Source organism: Lipotes vexillifer, unplaced genomic scaffold (assembly GCF_000442215.2).
Source record: "Lipotes vexillifer unplaced genomic scaffold, Lipotes_vexillifer_v1.1 scaffold21, whole genome shotgun sequence".
Classification (NCBI taxonomy): domain Eukaryota; kingdom Metazoa; phylum Chordata; class Mammalia; order Artiodactyla; family Lipotidae; genus Lipotes; species Lipotes vexillifer.
Genome location: NW_006774065.1, coordinates 2370974 through 2389095, shown reverse-complemented (window position 1 = coordinate 2389095; position 18122 = coordinate 2370974). Strand labels below are relative to the sequence as shown.

At 36.1% G+C, this 18122-nt stretch overlaps 1 protein-coding gene across 1 annotated transcript in view; it reads left to right on the top strand.

Annotated features, from left to right (window-relative positions):
* Positions 1-18122, top strand: part of KNTC1 (kinetochore associated 1) — a 66344-nt gene that overhangs the window by 12073 nt on the left and 36149 nt on the right. The window contains exons 11-30 of the mRNA XM_007448742.1: positions 155-209; positions 950-1048; positions 2779-2822; positions 2922-2987; positions 3390-3465; positions 7345-7470; positions 7561-7650; positions 8063-8116; positions 9516-9577; positions 11582-11693; positions 12766-12909; positions 13090-13146; positions 13241-13342; positions 15131-15247; positions 15340-15483; positions 15914-16012; positions 16641-16744; positions 16898-16997; positions 17442-17576; positions 18108-18122. The exon at positions 18108-18122 is cut by the window's right edge and continues 93 nt beyond it. Coding sequence (XP_007448804.1) covers positions 155-209; positions 950-1048; positions 2779-2822; positions 2922-2987; positions 3390-3465; positions 7345-7470; positions 7561-7650; positions 8063-8116; positions 9516-9577; positions 11582-11693; positions 12766-12909; positions 13090-13146; positions 13241-13342; positions 15131-15247; positions 15340-15483; positions 15914-16012; positions 16641-16744; positions 16898-16997; positions 17442-17576; positions 18108-18122 — 1801 coding nt within the window. The remainder of the gene's footprint in view (positions 1-154; positions 210-949; positions 1049-2778; positions 2823-2921; positions 2988-3389; positions 3466-7344; positions 7471-7560; positions 7651-8062; positions 8117-9515; positions 9578-11581; positions 11694-12765; positions 12910-13089; positions 13147-13240; positions 13343-15130; positions 15248-15339; positions 15484-15913; positions 16013-16640; positions 16745-16897; positions 16998-17441; positions 17577-18107) is intronic.

The window sequence follows — 18122 nt, the reverse complement described above, 5'->3', positions numbered from 1 at the left end:
AAGAGTGTGAGTCTGGGCCATAAACATTCAGAAGTCAAGTTCAGTATCTTCTGTGTGAATTAATTTTAACTTTTATACAAGGATATCACTTTGACTTAGCTTATGTCTAGCAGTTGGCTTCTTTGATTCACTTAAACCTTCTTTTCTCTTTCAGGCAAGGGATTACAAATCTCAAGTTAGTAGCTCTGACAACTACTACTCATAAGAAGGTATTGGAAAATTTATATCACATTCGTCCATATTATGTGTTAGAAATAGCATTAACATAAAAGTACTAGTTGTTAAGTAGTACTCACAGCATATTAGCTCTTAGTTCACACAGGTACTTGACAGATCAGAAATAACCCTGCAGAGCTCTTTTTTCTCATAAAAAAAAAGGTATAAATCTCAGCTCCACATTTTTTTTTTTTTTGCGGTATGCGGGCCTCTTACTGTTGTGGCCTCTCCCGTTGCGGAGCACAGGCTCCAGACGCGCAGGCTCAGCGGCCGTGGCTCACGGGCCCAGCTGCTCTGCGGCATGTGGGATCTTCCCGGACCGGGGCATGAACCTGTGTCCCTGCATCGGCAGGCGGACTCTCAACCACTGCGCCACCAGGGAAGCCCTCAGCTCCACATTTTAATTGGAGCATTTCAGGAATAAAAATGTCTATAAGAAAATGTTTATTATAGTGATACTTATGTAGTTCTGGCACTGAGGAATTACATTTGCCTTAAAAACAAATTGTAGAATGGACTCCAGGTACGTGGATTTTCATTTAACAGATTTAAAAGGTAGGATAGAACATAATTTTCCATGTAACATTTAAATAATACAGTAACAGATTTACTTATTTTTTGCACTTAACTTCGTATCAAGTGTTTTAATCTATGCCCTGGATTGTGAAGTGCTGTCTTGTGCTCATAGGTTTATATTGATCTAAGATATTAATTTCTGTCCTATTTTTCTTAGATGAGAAACCTCATGGTCTATTCATTACCTATGATGGAAATACTATATTCTTTGGAGGTATCTAGTGTTTCTTCTCTGGTCCAAACAGGAATTAGCACAGTAAGTTGATGTGTATTTTGAACTAATATATTTTTTTATAATTGAAAAAAAATAAGAATAACTAAGCTAAGCATGAGTGGAACCTAGTGGAATACCTGGATAGATCTCAGGTAAACCATATTTATTGTTATCAGAGGTCCTCAAATATATTTACAGGAGGTCAGTCTTCATTTAAAAAGAAGGAAATTAATCAAATAAAACATCAGTCAATTGCACATTCAATTTTCTTGTCTCCACAGGAAATACAGATGATTGTTAATTTGGGGGAGGTTATTGCTTGCTTTTGGGGGGTTTTTTTGGCCGCTTTGGGTCTTCGTTGCTGTGTGCGGGCTTTCTCTAGTTGGTGCGAGCGGGGGCTACTCTTCGTTGCCGTGCGCAGGCTTCTCGTTGCGGTGGTTTCTCTTGTTGCAGAGCACGGGCTCTAGACACATGGGCTTCAACAGTTGTAGCACTCAGGCTCAGTAGTTGCAGCACACAGGCCCTAGAGCGCGCAGGCTTCAGTAGTTGCAGTGTGGGCTCTAGGGCACACGGGCTTCAGTAGTTGTGGCTCGTGGGCTCTAGAGCACAGGCTCAATAGTGTGGCGCATGGGCTAAGTTGCTTCGCGGCATGTAGGATCTTTCCAGACCAGGGATCGAACCCCTGTCCCCTGCATTGGCAGGCGGATTTTTTTTTTTTTTAATTTATTTTCGGCTGCATTGGGTCTTCGTTGCTGTTCGCGGGCTTTCTCCATTTGCGGTGAGCGGGGTCTACTCCTTGCTGCAATGCATGGACTTCTTGCGGTGGCTTCTCTTGTTTAGAGCTCAGGCTCTAGGCGCGTGGGCTTCAGTAGTTGTGGCTCACGGGCTCTAGAGCGCAGGCTCAGTAGTTGTGGCACACAGGCTTAGTTGCTCCGCAGCGTGTGGGATCTTCCCGGACCAGGGCTCGAAGCTGTGTCCCCTGCATATGTAGGCGGATTCTCAACCACTGCGCCACCAGGGAAGCCCCTGTTTTATCTCTTTATATACACACATTGTATTTTTCCAAACCATTTGGAAATTACTTGCAGACATCATGACCTCTTACTCCTAATTTCAGCGGGTATCTCCTAAGAATGAGGCCCACAAAATTTAACATTAATGCAATACTATTATGAAATATGCCATCCAAATTCAAATTTTACCACTTGTGCCAATTACTTGAGAACTTTTTTTTGTTCCTGACCCAGGATTCAATCAAACATCACGAATTGAATTTTGTTGTCGTGGTCACATGGTAGTCTACTTTAATCTCTAAAATTTCCCTAGTCTGTTTTTGTCTTTTCGGACATTGACATTTTTTGAGCCCTAGCCGGTTGTGTGGTAGAATGTCCCTCTATTTGGATCTGTGTCTCGTCATGATTAGATTCGTGCTAAGATTTTTGGCAAGCGTCCTGCATAAGTGATACTGTGTCCTAACTGCATCACATTAAAGGACTCATGTCCACTTGTCCTGTTATTGGTGCTGTTAAATTTGATCACTTGGTTAAAGCAGTTCTGCCATATTTCTCCATTGTAAAGGTACATTTTCCCCTGTATAATTAGTAAGTAATTTCCATGGTGTTATTTTGAGTCTATGGGAATATCCTTTTCCTCACCAGTTTTTCCCAGTAATTTTAGAATCCATTGATGGATAATTTCTGCCTAAACCAGTTGTAACTGTAAAGTGAATTAATTCTGTATTTCATTTTTAAACATGTTTTTTGCTATTGTAGGATACCATATACCTTCTGGAAGGAATTTGCAAAAATGATCCAAAGTAAGTCCTGTTTTATCAGATAAGTCATTAAATAATAGCAAAGTTAAAATTTACTTACTGATGTTAAATGACAAATGTCAATATTAAAACTTTTCTCAGACTATCTGAAGACTCAGTCTCTGTTTTAGTACTCAGATGTCTTACAGAAGCTTTGCCAGAAAACAGGTAACTACTTGTGTTTTGTTTTGTTTTTTTATAATTTATTTATCTATTTTTGGCTGCACTGGGTTTTCGTTGCTGTGCGCAGGCTTTCTCTAGTTGCGGAGAGCGGGGGCTGCTCTTCATTGAGGTGCGCGGGCTTCTCACTGCGGTGGCTTCTCTTGTTGTGGAGCACGGGCTCTAGAGCGCAGGCTCAGTAGTTGTGGCGCATGGGCTTAGTTGCTCCGTGGCACGTGGGATCTTCCTGGACCAGGGCTCGAACCTGTGTCCCCTGCATTGACAGGCGGATTCTTGACCACTGTGCCACCAGGGAAGCCCTCTTGTGTTCTTCTAAGCCTTACTCCTTGATGAAAAGCTTGAATTCCCTGATTAATAAAAATTTTACTGAAATTTCTTTCAATTTATCAGATTGAGTCGGTTACTTCACAAACACAGATTTGCTGAAGCCGAGAGCTTTGCCATTCAGTTTGGACTAGATGTTGAGGTAATTATTCATGTTATTCATTCATTCATTGAAAGCATTTCTTCATGTGCTAGAGGCTGTGGAGACAAATATGTAAGACATAATGGGAATTTAGTGTGATCAGGCCTATAATTAAGATACGACCAAAGTAAAGTAGGGATTCAAAGGAGATATTGACCCTTAAAGTAGGGTGGGAAGACTTCATGGAGGAGGTGATTTTATGTCAGATCTTGAAAATGTTCCAGATAGTCCTGGGAGAGGAAGGGAATTCTAGGTGTTAAGACACATGAAGAAAGTGAGGGAGGCTTATGGTGCTTCCAGGAACTCCTAGTAATTAGATAGGACTAGGGTGTAGGTTATATGTACATAGAAGGGAAAGGAGATGGTGGAGAAGGAGAGGGTCAGAGCCTGGAGGGCTTTGTATGCACTGCAAAGGATTTAGATCTTATTCTGCAGGTGATGGGGAGCTACTGAGATTTTTAAGCTGGAGAATGTCTTGATTAGGTTGTCATTTTGTAAACATGGGAAATTGTTTGGAGAAGGGTAAATCTAGAGATGCAAAGACCAGTTGAAAAACTGACCCAGTGCAGTGAGGTGGAGACACACAGGAGGGAAGGTCTGATGAGAGAGGTGTATAGGAGGTAGAAGCAGTGGGGCTCAGCGATCAAACATAGTGGGGGGTACAAATGTCAGGAGCAGACTAGCAGGACTCTGGCTCAGCGTACTACAAGTAAGTCCCTTACGTATAAACGAGTTCCATTCCAAGAGCACATTCATAAAACCAGTTTGTTCAGAAGTCCAACAAAGTTAGCCTAGGTACCCAACTAACACAGTCGGCTACATAATACTCTACTGTAATAGGTTTATAATACTTTTCACACAAATAATACATAAAAAACAAACACACACAAGAAATAAAACATTTTTAATCTTATAGTACCGTACCTTGAAAAATACAGCAGTACAGTACAGTAGCTGGTGCTTCTTAGCAGTACCAGGTATATCACCGCTGCTTTTACACTTGCTTCTGGACATCCTGGGCTTGAAATAAAGATACTGTACTACTGTACTCCATACAGTACTGTACAGTAAAGTACACAAAAGCACAACCACTTGTAGAGGATGCACGCATGTGACAAGGTACACCAGACATGTGAACTAACTTACGTGATTGGACATGTGAACGCACGTTCACGTCTTGGAAAGTTTGCAACTTGAAGATTCGTATGTAGGGGACTTACTGTAGTTGGAATGTGATGGCATTACTTAAAATGAGGAATATGTGTGGAAGAACAGGTTAGGGGTAAAATAGGAAGGGTTCTGCTTTATAAAAATTGCATGTAAGGGATCTTATAAAATGAGGCTGTCTGATAGGAAGTTGGAGAGTGATCTGAGCTGAATCTAGACATAGGTAGCACCGGAGGAATGGCTCAGACCGCTCAAGGAGAATGTGTGGTGTAAGAAGAGATCTGAGGATGAGCTATAGGGGCACCAGCACACGGGGGATAGAGGAAGAAGGGCTATAAACATTTGGGAAGAAAACCACACAAATGTATGATTAAAGAAGCCAAGGGGGACTTCCCTGGCAGTCCAGTGGTTAGGACTCATTGCTTTCACTGCCGAGGGCACGGGTTCGATCCCTGGTTGGGGAACTAAGATCCCACAAGGCGTGAGGTGTGACCAAAAAACAAACAGTTTAGTGGGGAGTGATCAGCAGTTGCAAATACTACCAATAAAATCAGGTATAAAAACTGAAAGTTGTCTGTTGGATTTGGTGATTAGGAATTCATTGGTATCCCTTGAAAAGTCCTGGGAAGTAATGAAGGATGAAGCCTGATGGTAGTGAAGAACTAACATTTGCTAAGTGGGTGGTGGGTACCCATGTGTTTGTTGTTTTAAAAGTGTAGCATTTTATATTATGTAACAATCTAAATGGGAAAAGAATTTGAAAGAGAATAAGTACCTGTATATGTATGTATAACTGAATCACTTTGCTGTACACCTGAAGGTAACACAACATTGTTAATCAACTATACTCCAATATAAAATAAAAAGTTTAAAGAAAGTAGCATTTTAAAACATGTTAAACAATTTTGTATATTGTTTAGAAATGTATATGAGTAAAGCAGTATATGAATTAATGGGATAACCAGCACCAAAATCAGAATAATGGATACTTCTGGTTCAGGGAAGGAGGATGATTTATTTGGAAGAAGAGAAAGTAATATTAATCTATAATATAAATATTATAAGTTATATTTATATTAAATAAATGTTATATTATTAAATATAAATATATTATTATAAATTTATATAATATAATATATAATAAATTTATTATAAATTTTTATTATAAATATTAATATAAACTATTATTAAATTTTTTGTAAATTTAAGTGATAAGTGCATGAGTATTCGTTATATTATTACCTTTTTGAACATCTGAAAGTTTCATAATAACTAATTTTTAAAAAGAGCAAGTGAAGCAAAAAAAATCAAGACCAGTGAAAGATGTTTTCAGGGAGTGGAGACACAGAACTAGAGAAACTGCTCTTTCGTATCACTTTTAGCTTTCAGAGCCAGAGAGCCCATGTTAAAGTTGATATTTTGTTTATAAAAAAGGAACCTGAAATTTTGACTTTGTCTAACTCAAGCTGTTTCCAGCTGCTAAAGAACCTTTGATAGACTGGGAATTCCCTGGTGGCACAGTGGTTAAGAATCTGCGTGCCTCAGGGAGATCAGCTCGGTGCTTTGTGACCACCTAGAGGGGTGGGATAAGGGAGGGTGGGAGGGAGACGCAAGAGGGAAGGGATATGGGGATATATGTATAAGTATGGCTGATTCACTTTGTTATAAAGCAGAAACTAACGCACCATCGTGGAGCAATTATACTCCAATAAAGATGTTTAAAAAATAAATAAAAATAAAATAAAATAAAATGGTATGCCTCACTAACCTGAGTTAAACTATATCAATTTAGCAAATCATTTAGCAAAGAAGTAGTGAGAACCTTGAATAAATTAATTAATTAAAATTTAGAAAAAGGAACCTTTGATAAACTTAGAAAAGTAGACGTGAAACATAATTGTGTGGTATTCTTCTAAAAACCAGCTCCATTCACTTTTTTTTAAATGTATCAGTATTAATTTCCTGTTTTTTAAAAAAATTAATTTATTTTTATTTTTGGCTGCATTGGGTCTTCGTTGCTGCGCACGGGCTTTCTCTAGTTGCAGTGGGCGGGGGCTACTCTTCGTTGCGGTGCGTGGGCTTCTCATTGCGGTGGCTTCTCTTGTTGCGGAGCACGGGCTCTAGGCGCACAGGCTTCAGTAGTTGTGGCACGTGGGCTCAGTAGTTGTGGCTCATGGGCTGTAGAGCACAGGCTCAGTAGTTGTGGCGCACAGACTTCGTTGCTCTGCGGCATGTGGGATCTTCCCCGGCGAGGGATCAAATCCATGTCCCCTTCATTGGCAGGCGGATTCTTAACCACTGCGCCACCAGGGAAGCCCTCCATTCACTTCTGAACAGCAAAATTTCAGACACATTACTTACCCTCTCCTGAGCTTCAGTTTTCTTGATTGTAAAATAGGGATCTTAGTATTTACCCCATAGGGTTTTGAGGAGGTACAAATGCTTACTTAGGTTTTTATGAGAGTTAACTGAGATAATTCACATAAAGCTTTTAGTACACTGCTGGTCACATTTAGTGAGGACTCAGTAGAAATGGTTTCCATAACACTTTGTAATCTGGGTTACCTTTCTGTTATCTAAGTGTTACCTTCTTTAATGCTTATTCTTGAACCACATGAATATTCACATTTTTTATTTAGCATACAGTGTAAGATTTCATCCACAGGCATTATTTTGCTTCAGGTTTCTTGATGTGGCATGTTTATATTACAGCTTGTTTACAAAGTAAAATCAAATGATATATTGGAGAAACTAGCTTTGAGTTCTCTGAATACCAGTGAGCAGACTGAATGGCAAAAACTTGTAGATGAAGCTAAGGAAAATCTGCATAAAATCCAGGTATGTTTTCCCTGTTGTATACTAGAATATCCAGATCGATGGATTGATCAGTATTACGTTGCCTTACTGTGTCTGGCATTTATGAAACAGGACGATGAATTTGTGGTGAATTACTGCTTGGAGGCTCAATGGATAACCTATGAAACAACCCAGGAAATGCTAAATTATGCCAAAACCAGGGTAAGTGTTTCTGAGCTTTGTGCATGTTAGTTTGTCTTATGCAAAAGAAGTATTTTGCAAAAAACTGAATGATTTTTCCCATAGACCTTTTTTAAAGTGCTTTTTTTTTTTGCTCTTCCAAATGATGCCACTTTTGCTATAGGTTGTTCCCCTCACTCACCTGTAAATGAATACCATTGCTAGTTATATTCCTTAAAATCAAGGTGTAACAGATGGGCAAAATGTGAGCTGTTTTCATAAAATGCATTATTTTTAAGATATGTAACTTCTTTATTGTTCATTGTTCATCTCAGAGTTGAGTGCAATTTAATTTTTAAAGATGATTTTTTCCTTTAATTCACAGGAAATCCATCTTCTTTCATGAAAAACCTAGTATAGCTGGTATTCTAACCGTGTTTCTTATTCATCTTAGCTTTTGAAGAAAGAAGATAAAGCTGTTCCTATCTATTCTGATGGCTTAAAAGAGGTAATTACATTGGGTTTATAGGTTAATTTGGGAGTGAATATACTGTTACAATATACTTTTGAATTCAAGAGAGATCTGTATTTTTTCAAGAGCAAGTTATTTTAATACATTTTTTCCTTATTGCAAAATGAGAATAATAATAGTACCTATGGGTTATTTTGAGGTCAAATGAAATATTTCCTATAAATCATTTTGCGTAGTGTCTGCTATTTCAAATAATTGTAAACTGATGATTGCTATGATGGTGCCAAAAATATATGTGTGTGTACATGTACATACAGATCTTCCTCAGCTTATGATGGGGTTACATCCTGACCAACCCATTGTTAAGTTGAAAATACCGCAAGTCAAAAATTCACTCAAGGTGGGGTGGTGGTGGTGGGATGAATTGGGAGACTGGGATTGACATGTATACACTAATATGTATAAACTAGATAACTAATAAGAACCTGCTGTATAAAAAATAAATTTAAAAAATAAAATTAAAAAAATAAGCTACAAGGATATACTGTACAACACAGGGAATATAGCCAATATCTTATAGTAACCATAATTGGAGTATAACCTCTAAAAATTGTGAATCACTATATTGTACATCAACTACACTTCAATAAAAAATGTTTTTTAAAAAAAAATGCACTTAATACACCTAACCTACTGAACATGATAGCTTGGCCTTACCTACTTTAAATGTGCTCAAAGCACTTATAGTAGCCTAGAGTTGGGCAAAGTCATCTGACTCAAAGCCTGTTTTATAATAAACTGTCAAATAGCTCATATAATGTATTGAATACTGTACTGAAAGTGAAAAAACAAAATGGTTGTAAGTATATTGGTTGTTTGTGATTATGTAGCTGACTGGGAGCTGCGGCTCCTTGTTGCCACCAGCATCACGAGGGATCCTATATATTATTGCTAACCCAGGAAAAGATCAAAATTCTAAGTATGGTTTCTACTGAATGCGTTTTGCCTTTCCACCATCATAAAGTCGAAAAATCTTAAGTTGAACCGTTGCATGTCAGGGACCATCTATATATTTTTTAACTCTTATCTCAAAGTAAATGTTTAGTATAGTCCAGCTAGGTTCTACCATAAGGGCATATTTATAAATCAGTGGGAAAACTAATTGATTTTGAAAGGCACCTACAATTAATGTACAAATACCTTCCTCTTCTTTGCAGGTTTATTGCATTGAGTGTGATTGGAAATATTTCCATTATTTCAAGTTTTTTTGTTTTGTGCTAAGTAAAGGCAGTCATATTTATGGGAATTGACTTGTCATATGGGATAAAATGAGAATATGTATAAGACTTATGAAACAGAAAGCCTAATTTTTGGTGTTTTTTATTTTAATGTTATTGCAACACAACATTCAGACTGTCAAGTTATTTCTTTTTAGGTACTAAGGGCTCATGCAAAGTTGACTACTTTTTATGGAGCATTTGGACCAGAAAAATTCAGGTATGTGCATTCCCCATTTTGAATTCTGGATTATGATTTAGATTTAAGTTTGGAATGTTATAAAAGATATAGCATTGCTTTGAGTGAATTTGTGTTTCTGGGGGGATCAATGATGGACAATGTTATCTTTCCTGCTAAACTTTAGGCACTTCCTACATCATCCATTGGAATTGATACATTTGGAAGGCAGATTTAAATAAACATACCTTTTGCCTTAACAGTCCACTTCTGGAAATTAATCCTGTTAGATATACTAATGTGCACCAAGAATATCGTTATTAACAAATATGAGATCTAGTTATCTTAAAGCTAAGACAAATTTATTTATCATGATAAACTAACAATGAAGGAAGCTTTATTTTCTCCTTATAGCTATTCAGTTATCCCGATACTATCATTAAACATTCTATCTTTTCACTGCTCGTTGAAATGTTACCTTAATCACATGCTAAAATTCTCACGTGTATTTAAGTTTCTGCAGTATAATTGTATTCGCTTGATCTCATCTCTCTATTCATTCACCAGTATCAGATAGTTTTAATTAATGTAGCTTTAAAGTGTCCTATTAACTGGTAGACTAGGTGTACTATACTTTTCTTATTTTTCAGAATTTGGGCAGCTACTGTTTTCTGTATGACCCTTGGAGTCAAAATCAGCTTATCCAGTTTTTAAAAAATCTTATTTTTATTGGATTTTTTATGATTTATTTTTATTGGGAATGTGCTGAACCTAAAATCAGTTTGGGGAGAATCAGTATCTTTACAATATCAAGTCTTCATATCAATATTTAAGGGCAGTATGTGTCTTCCTACTCATTCTATCCTTTTATTTATATTCCTGAGTGGTATCTACTCAGTTGTCTTCATATAGATTTTTTACATTTTTTTGTTAATTTTGTCTTTCTTGCTACTTTTATAAATGGGACTTTTCTCCATTGTATTTTCAAAAGGATATAGAAGCTATTGATTATTTAAAATTACTTTTAAACCAGCTACCTTATTGAATTCCTTTTTCACTTGTAGTAATATTTCAATTGGTCTTGTTTTTTCCAAGTATATAATTATATATGCAAATAATTATAATTTTGCTTCATTGTTTTCCTCATTTTTTTTTCCTTGTCTAATTTCATTGACTGGCACTTGTAGAACGTTTTTGTTTTGTTTTTTTTTGATGTAGACCTTTTTCTTTTAAGTCTTTATTGAATTTGTTACAATATTGCTTCTGTTTTATGTTTTGGTTTTTGGCCATGAGGCATGTGGGATCTTAGCTCCCGGACCAGGGATTGAACCCACACCCCATGCATTGGAAGGTGAAGTCTTAACCACTGGACCGCCAGGGAAGTCCCATGTAGAACATTATTAAATAATGGTGGTAAATAGGCATCTTTCTCTTGTTCCTGATATTAGTGAAAATGCTTATTTTGTTTTATCATTTAAGCATGATACAGGCTTATAGGGTTTTGTCTTTTTATCATTTTAAGGAACTATTCATTATCTATTTCTGAGCTTTAATTAGGACTGGGTAGTCACTATAGCTTTGTTGGTTATAGCAAAAGACTGGAAGTAACCCTAATGTTCAACTGTAGGTGTCTAGTTAAATTATAGTAAATCCATGCCATGGAATAATATATAGTCCTTAAAAAGAATAATATCTATATGTGCTCATTTGGTACAAGCTGCCAAGATAATATAAAATGAATTTTTTTAAGTACAAATAGTATACATAAAAAACTCATTCATTTTAAAGTTAAAAATGGTTGCTTGTATATGTAATGATTATCTCAGGAAGGACCTACAAGGAGAGGTATAACTTCTGGAGGAGATACAAGAGTTCTATAGGTCTGGGATAAGAAGGAAACTTACTTTTCACTGTATAATCTTTGATTCTTTTTTTAACTCTGAGGGAAAAAAAACTAATTAAAATGCATAATGTATCTACTTGTAACATATAACCTTAATGTATATTTTTTGACTACTAACTTCTTTCCTCTCTTTGACTTTGCAGGGGTAGTTCTTGGATTGAATTTCTGAATAATGAAGATGACCTTAAGGATATTTTTTTACAGCTAAGAGAAGGAAACCTTGTTTGTGCACAGTACCTTTGGCTGAGACATCGGGTAATTTGTTTTGCATTTTTTTCTTAATGGCTTTATAGCTCCTGTGAGAGGTGATTGAATCAGTGTTGGAAACTAATAGGGTGGCAGGAGTGACTGGGCAATGGGGTGTTTTCAGACGGTTTGATAAAATATGACCTGTCCCAGAGAAAACTATCCTCTGATAATATTAACTTAGAGGAAATATTATACATAAAATATAAACTTATGTTATCTCATTATTCAGAGTCTATTTCGCTCCTAAACTTAGGTCAAGAGGTATCATTTTATTAAGCAGTTTATTGATGGGCTTTCTTATGTAGGAATGGTGGAGAGGGTAGTCCTATTGCAGCTCAGATTGTGGAAAAGGATTGCCATTATAATTGCTGCTCCGAATCTCCTTAATGTTGATGTAGAATATTAGGTCCAAAGCTCAGTATCTGGGTGTGATGCTATTAAAGACACATGCTTGTTAGGGTTTGTACTGTCACCTCCCATTAAGTTTTCCTTAGAATGCCATCTCTGCCTGTTCCTCTGCCTCTAATTTATTAACTAGTACTCGCTGCCATGGGGTTTCACGGAATTTGTGGCTACCAACTTGAATCATTTGCACAGAGTAAATCACCTTTAAGGGTCGTTACATCAGTAAAAAAATTTTTTAATAAATTTTTATTTATTTATTACTTTTGGCTATGTTGGGTCTTCGTCACTGCGCGCAGGCTTTCTCTAGTTGCGGCGAGTCGGGGCTACTCTTCGTCGCGGTGCACAGGCTTCTCTTGTTGTGGAGCACGGGCTCTGGAGCACACGGGCTTCAGTAGATGCAGTGCGTAGGCTCAGTAGTTGTGGTTCATGGGCTCTAGAGCACGGGCTCAGTAGTTGTGGCACACGGGCTTAGTTGCTCTGCAGCATGTGGGATCTTCCCAGACCAGGGCTTGAACCTGTGTCCCCTGCATTGGCAGACGGATTCTTAACCACTGCACCACCAGGGAAACACAGTAAAATGTTTCTTGAAATGACTTTCTAATAGGTCTTTCCCTCTTGGGAGGCTATAGGTTTAAATTTGTTGGATAAATCTTAGTTTCTCACTACGATTTAGGCAAACTTTGAAAGCAGATTTGATGTGAAAATGCTTGAGAACTTGCTCAACTCAATTTCTACACCAGTCTCTTTGCAAAAGCTTTGTCCGTGGCTTAAAAATGATGTGATCCCATTTGTGAGAAGGACTGTACCTGAAGGACAGGTAAGTTGCCTTCAATGTTTTCATTCTTGATGATTCTATTTTTTACATTATATCGTTGAAGATTAAGTCGTGCTAACACCAGTTCATGTTAATGTCTCTTGAAAGACTATGATGGAGGTTTTAAGTTATTTCAGTGATTATTTATTCGTATCAATACTCTTTATGATATATCTATTTCAGAAAGTTCTTGCAAAATGGTTGGAACAAGCAGCCAGGAACCTTGAACTAACTGATAAGGTAATACCAGTATAATTAGCACTGAAAAGGCATTTCCAGTACTCCCCATGGCATAAAACATTATTTTTAATGGTCTCTAATATTTTTTTTAAAGGCAAACTGGCCAGAAAATGGGCTTCAACTGGCAGAGATATTTTTTACAGCAGAAAAACCAGATGAGTTAGGATTGGCGTCCTCTTGGCATTGGAGTTCCTTGGTATGATATGAAAAACAAATTTTTAGTAATAAAACATTTAATTTATACTGAAGGGTTTGTCTATGTGTATTTAGACACATATTCACTTCTTGAATATTCTTTTTATATGTTCTTTTGTTGTGTACTTTTAAAATCCACAAAAAGGAAAATTAGGTTTTTTTCTTCCTTATGTTTCTGTTACAACTTGAACCTGTCTTAATGCATGCACTGTTTTTCTCTATTGAGCCACCCAAAAGGGAAACAATACATAAACATACTCCTAAGTAGTCTAGTTGGGATTTTATGCATTAGTAACATTTCAAAGTCCTTTAAAAGGGCAAAACTTAATAACATATTAGGATTAGTTTTCAAAGGCTGTATCAATCAGGTTTACTTCTTTTATTTAAAGTAGTAAACTACTTTTAGTTTTTTTGTTTTGTTTTTTTATTAATTAATTAATTTATTTTGGGGTGTGTTGGGTCTTCGTTTCTGTGCGAGGGCTTTCTCTATTTGCGGCAAGCAGGGGTCACTCTTCATCGTGGTGCGCGGGCCTCGCACTGTCGCGGCCTCTCTTGTTGCGGAGCACAGGCTCCAGACGCACAGGCTCAGTAGTTGTGGCTCATGGGCCTAGTTGCTCCACGGCATGTGGGATCTTCCCTGACCAGGGCTCGAACCCGTGTCTCCTCTATTGGCAGGCAGATTCTCAACCACTGCGCCACCAGGGAAGCCCTACTTCTAGTTTTGATTGCATTTCTTAGGCATTCCAGTAGTCATAATGGCTTAAGTACCAAAGAATTTTTTAAAAGGTCAAATTGAAAAAAATCTGGGACTTTCTGACTGACTGAATAAAATAGCAATGCTAGAAAGAGAACTAAGATCAGAAATATTGATGTTACATATGATGTTAATCTGAGGTTAATGAACTGAATTTATTATTTGGCTTCTAAATTTCTTAAGTTCATTTATTTTTCCCTTCAGATTTCTAAAAACTAGAAAGCATTCATTATATTGGAAAAAAATGCATTCTTATATTTTGAAAAAGTTTGTTGGGGTACCATAATTTAGTTTATAAACTAACATGTTGAGACATCTCAGTATAACCTCAACTCTGAAGTTTAAAGTACTTAAGGACCGGAAGGTATGACCTTTTGTAACATCATACATACATTATGAAATTACATTTATTCCTTAAGTTTCTGGTGCCCCAAAATAAATAATAAATTTCCTCCTACTTTCTGATATAGCAGATTCTTGTTATTAATTATACTTACTGATTATGTGCTGTTAAGAATAAGATGGGAATTTTTTCTGTAAGTTTCAAGCAGTATATTGATGTTATATAATCAATACATGTTATAATGTACAATGTATATTGATCATTTTATATGTTTTTCCACAGAAGAGCTTTTCCTCTTGCTATAAAACACTACTTTGTCTTTTCCCTAATTGCCTTTTATCAATTGAAAATCCTGTTCCTTGTATATAACTTTAGGAAATGTCATCACTTTGTATCTGGTCATGATCTATATGGATGGAACATTGAGGATTATCTAAATGATGTTTGTGTACCTAAGTATATTGGGGTTCTGAAAAAATATTACACTAATATTAATAGTTTTTTCTATTTTTTGAAGAAAGAAAATTTCTTTTAGATTTCTGTTGGATTCTGATCTGTTAATTTGTACTAGTTAATTTTGCTTAAATGTCTACAAAATTTAAAGGCATAAGTTGCAGTTTCCTCTTATTTGTATTTCCCTCTCATACTATTATTTCATATCCTTAACAACTTCAACACTTTTGTTTTATAAGGATCATCAAAACACGGAGGAAGTTTGTCAGTTAAGGACTTTGGTAAATAACCTACGAGAGTTAATCACACTGCATAGGAAATACAACTGCAAATTGGCCCTCTCTGATTTTGAGAAGGTAGAAGTCTAGATTTATCAGAATTATTACTATTTTATCATAGTCAACACAGCTAGAGTTTGCATTTATGCCATCTTTATTTCAACATCCAGGAGGATACAACCACCATTGTATTCCGAATGTTTGATAAAGTGCTGGCCCCCGAGCTTATCCCTTCCGTCTTTGAGAAGTTTATAAGAGTTTACGTGAGGGAACATGACCTACAGGAGGAGGAACTTCTCCTTCTGTACATAGAGGTAACTTCTTTAGCTCTAGTCTTTTTTTCTGGATCTGTGCAGTGCATCATTGTATTAAATGTTTAACTCTTTACGGAATGTCATGCTGTACCATTAGGATTGATACAGCCTATTGTATTGGTTAAGAATGTGGGTTAACTCTGCTACTAACTGACTGGTCGCCTTGAGCACAATGAGATAATGTTAGGACTTTCTCCAAATGGTTGTTGTGAAATAATAGGAGCATGAACAAAGTTTTCTGTACCATGTAAAACTGAAGGCCAAGGTTTTGGCAATTTTGCACTTGTTGACCATTGTTCAGCATTCATGGCTAAGTAGAAGTTTTTGGTTTTTTACGCATCCATAAAAGCTATTTATCTACGTTTATATATGTGTGCGGGGGTGTTTTAGTGAGAGTTTTAAATTTAAAAAAATGTTTATCCCATTTTAGGATTTATTGAAGAGATGTAGCTCAAAGTTCACCTCACTCTTTGATACAGCATGGGAAGCAAAAGCTATAGCAGTAATAGGATGTTTATCTGACACAGATGTAAGTAAATAGTGATCATATAGATTTTCGTTTTGAGCATTGCATCCTTTCTTAAAGCTTTTCTTCTGGTCACAAAAGCAATATATATTTGTTAGGGAGAATTTGTGTAATAGGAAAAAGGAATAAAAAGAAAATAAAAACCACTCAATCCTTTTTTCTTATGAAAATAAAAAGTGAAAGTTTCTCATCCCCACCCCCAGAAAAACCCACATGGACAGTTGGATGCATATATTTTCAGGCATTTCTATGGTCTTACAAACATAGAGACATTTTAAAATATGTTTATCATATGCCTTTATTTTGACTTCACACTGTTATTAGTCACCATTATAAAATGTGAATAAAACCGTGGAGAATATTTTTAAACACAGAGTCTATAGAAAGTTAATAGAGCTATATGATTTAACTTTCAGCAGAGAAAATACTCTTCTGAATTTTTCTAAATAATAAAATTGCCCTTTATGTGTGAATATTGGAAAACATATATGCTTTTGCAGTCAGAAGATGAAATTCTCAAGCTTCTATCCAATAGATGCAAGATCCCTGCTGTAGATTAGGCTGCATCATTAATTTGCATGAAAAGTAAATCCGAGGGCTATTCACGGTCAGTGTGTGTGTGTCTTTATAGCTCATATTTGATGCTGTGCTCAAGATAATGTATGCAGCAGTGGTCCCCTGGAGTGCAGCTGTGGAGCAGCTGGTGAAACAGCACTTAGAGATGGATCATCCCAAGTAAGATTACAGTGCACCAAACAGCTTTTTTGGTGTTGGATAAACTTCATGTTTTGAGTTGAAATTCATATATGTTTTTCTATCCTTTACTGTGTCCCTTAGTATTTCATTAAAAAAGACAGTCTATGTTAATATCAATGAATTTACTTTTAGAGTCAAGTTATTACAGGAAAGTTACAAACTAATGGAGATGAAAAAACTTTTACGAGGCTATGGAATAAGGGAGGTGAATCTCTTAAGCAAGGAAATAATGGTAAGTACAATAATTGAATCTTTTAACGCCTTTGCTCCACTTCCAGAGCAACATGGGAAAGTTAACCAGATTTTATATTCTTTAAGATTAATAGAGCTAGGTTCTACGCCGCTTCCCTTTTGTTAGATAGAATGTTAAGAGAGTGTTTGATTGGTTGTTAGAGTAGTAAAGACAAAAGACAGTAAATTAAGAAGCTGAAGGAATATATTATACCATCATGTACGCCTTAAATATATCTAATTTTTATTTGTCAATTAAACCTCAGTAAAGCTCAGGGGAAAAAAAGAAGGGTGAAAGGACTGTCATTAAATTCAGAATGCAAATCATGTTTTAATTTTTCATACAGTTTAGAGTTTGCTGCATTGTTTTAATTATATGAACAAATGATTTCTGGGCTCTCTGTGAGATTTCATAACAAAGAAATGTGTATTGTCTCTATTTCAGAGGGTGGTAAGATACATTCTCAAACAAGATGTTCCATCTTCTTTAGAAGATGCTTTAAAGGTGGCCGAAGCATATATGTTGCCTAAAGACGAAATCTACAGTCTAAGGATCATTGACCTGATTGATAGAGAAAAGGTGTGAAAGTTTTATATCGTACTTTTATATGGTTGGTTTGTCTTGAGTTTTTAAAGATTTAACTATCAAATTATCCAAATAGACAAGCACAAAATAAAGTTATACCAACATTAGACTTTAGATTGGCCTATATATATAGTTTTGTTTTAAGTATTTTGTGAATACCTAATGAGCTTTCATAGTCTTTGGTAGTTAACAAAACTCGGACTCATGTTTTACATATGTGTAGGACCCATTGTTTCCAGAATAGGAGGTGGGTTTTCTTTTTGTGTTTTTAAGTGTCTTTATTTTTATATAATTCTAAAACTACAGGCATACCTGAGAATTAAAAAATATAAAGGGTAGTATTTTAATTTACTTTTTCTGTTTGCTCTCATCCAAAACAGAATTTTCAGATTTTTAAACCATGGAACTATAATGTTTTTTTCAAAATGATGTCTTTTCATCTTTAAATAGAAAAGTAAGAGGTAAATCCAAGTCATCCTTTGCAGGTAGCAGCTGTTTTTTCTTCCTTTCAAACTCTGTTTACAGGGTGAAGACTGTATC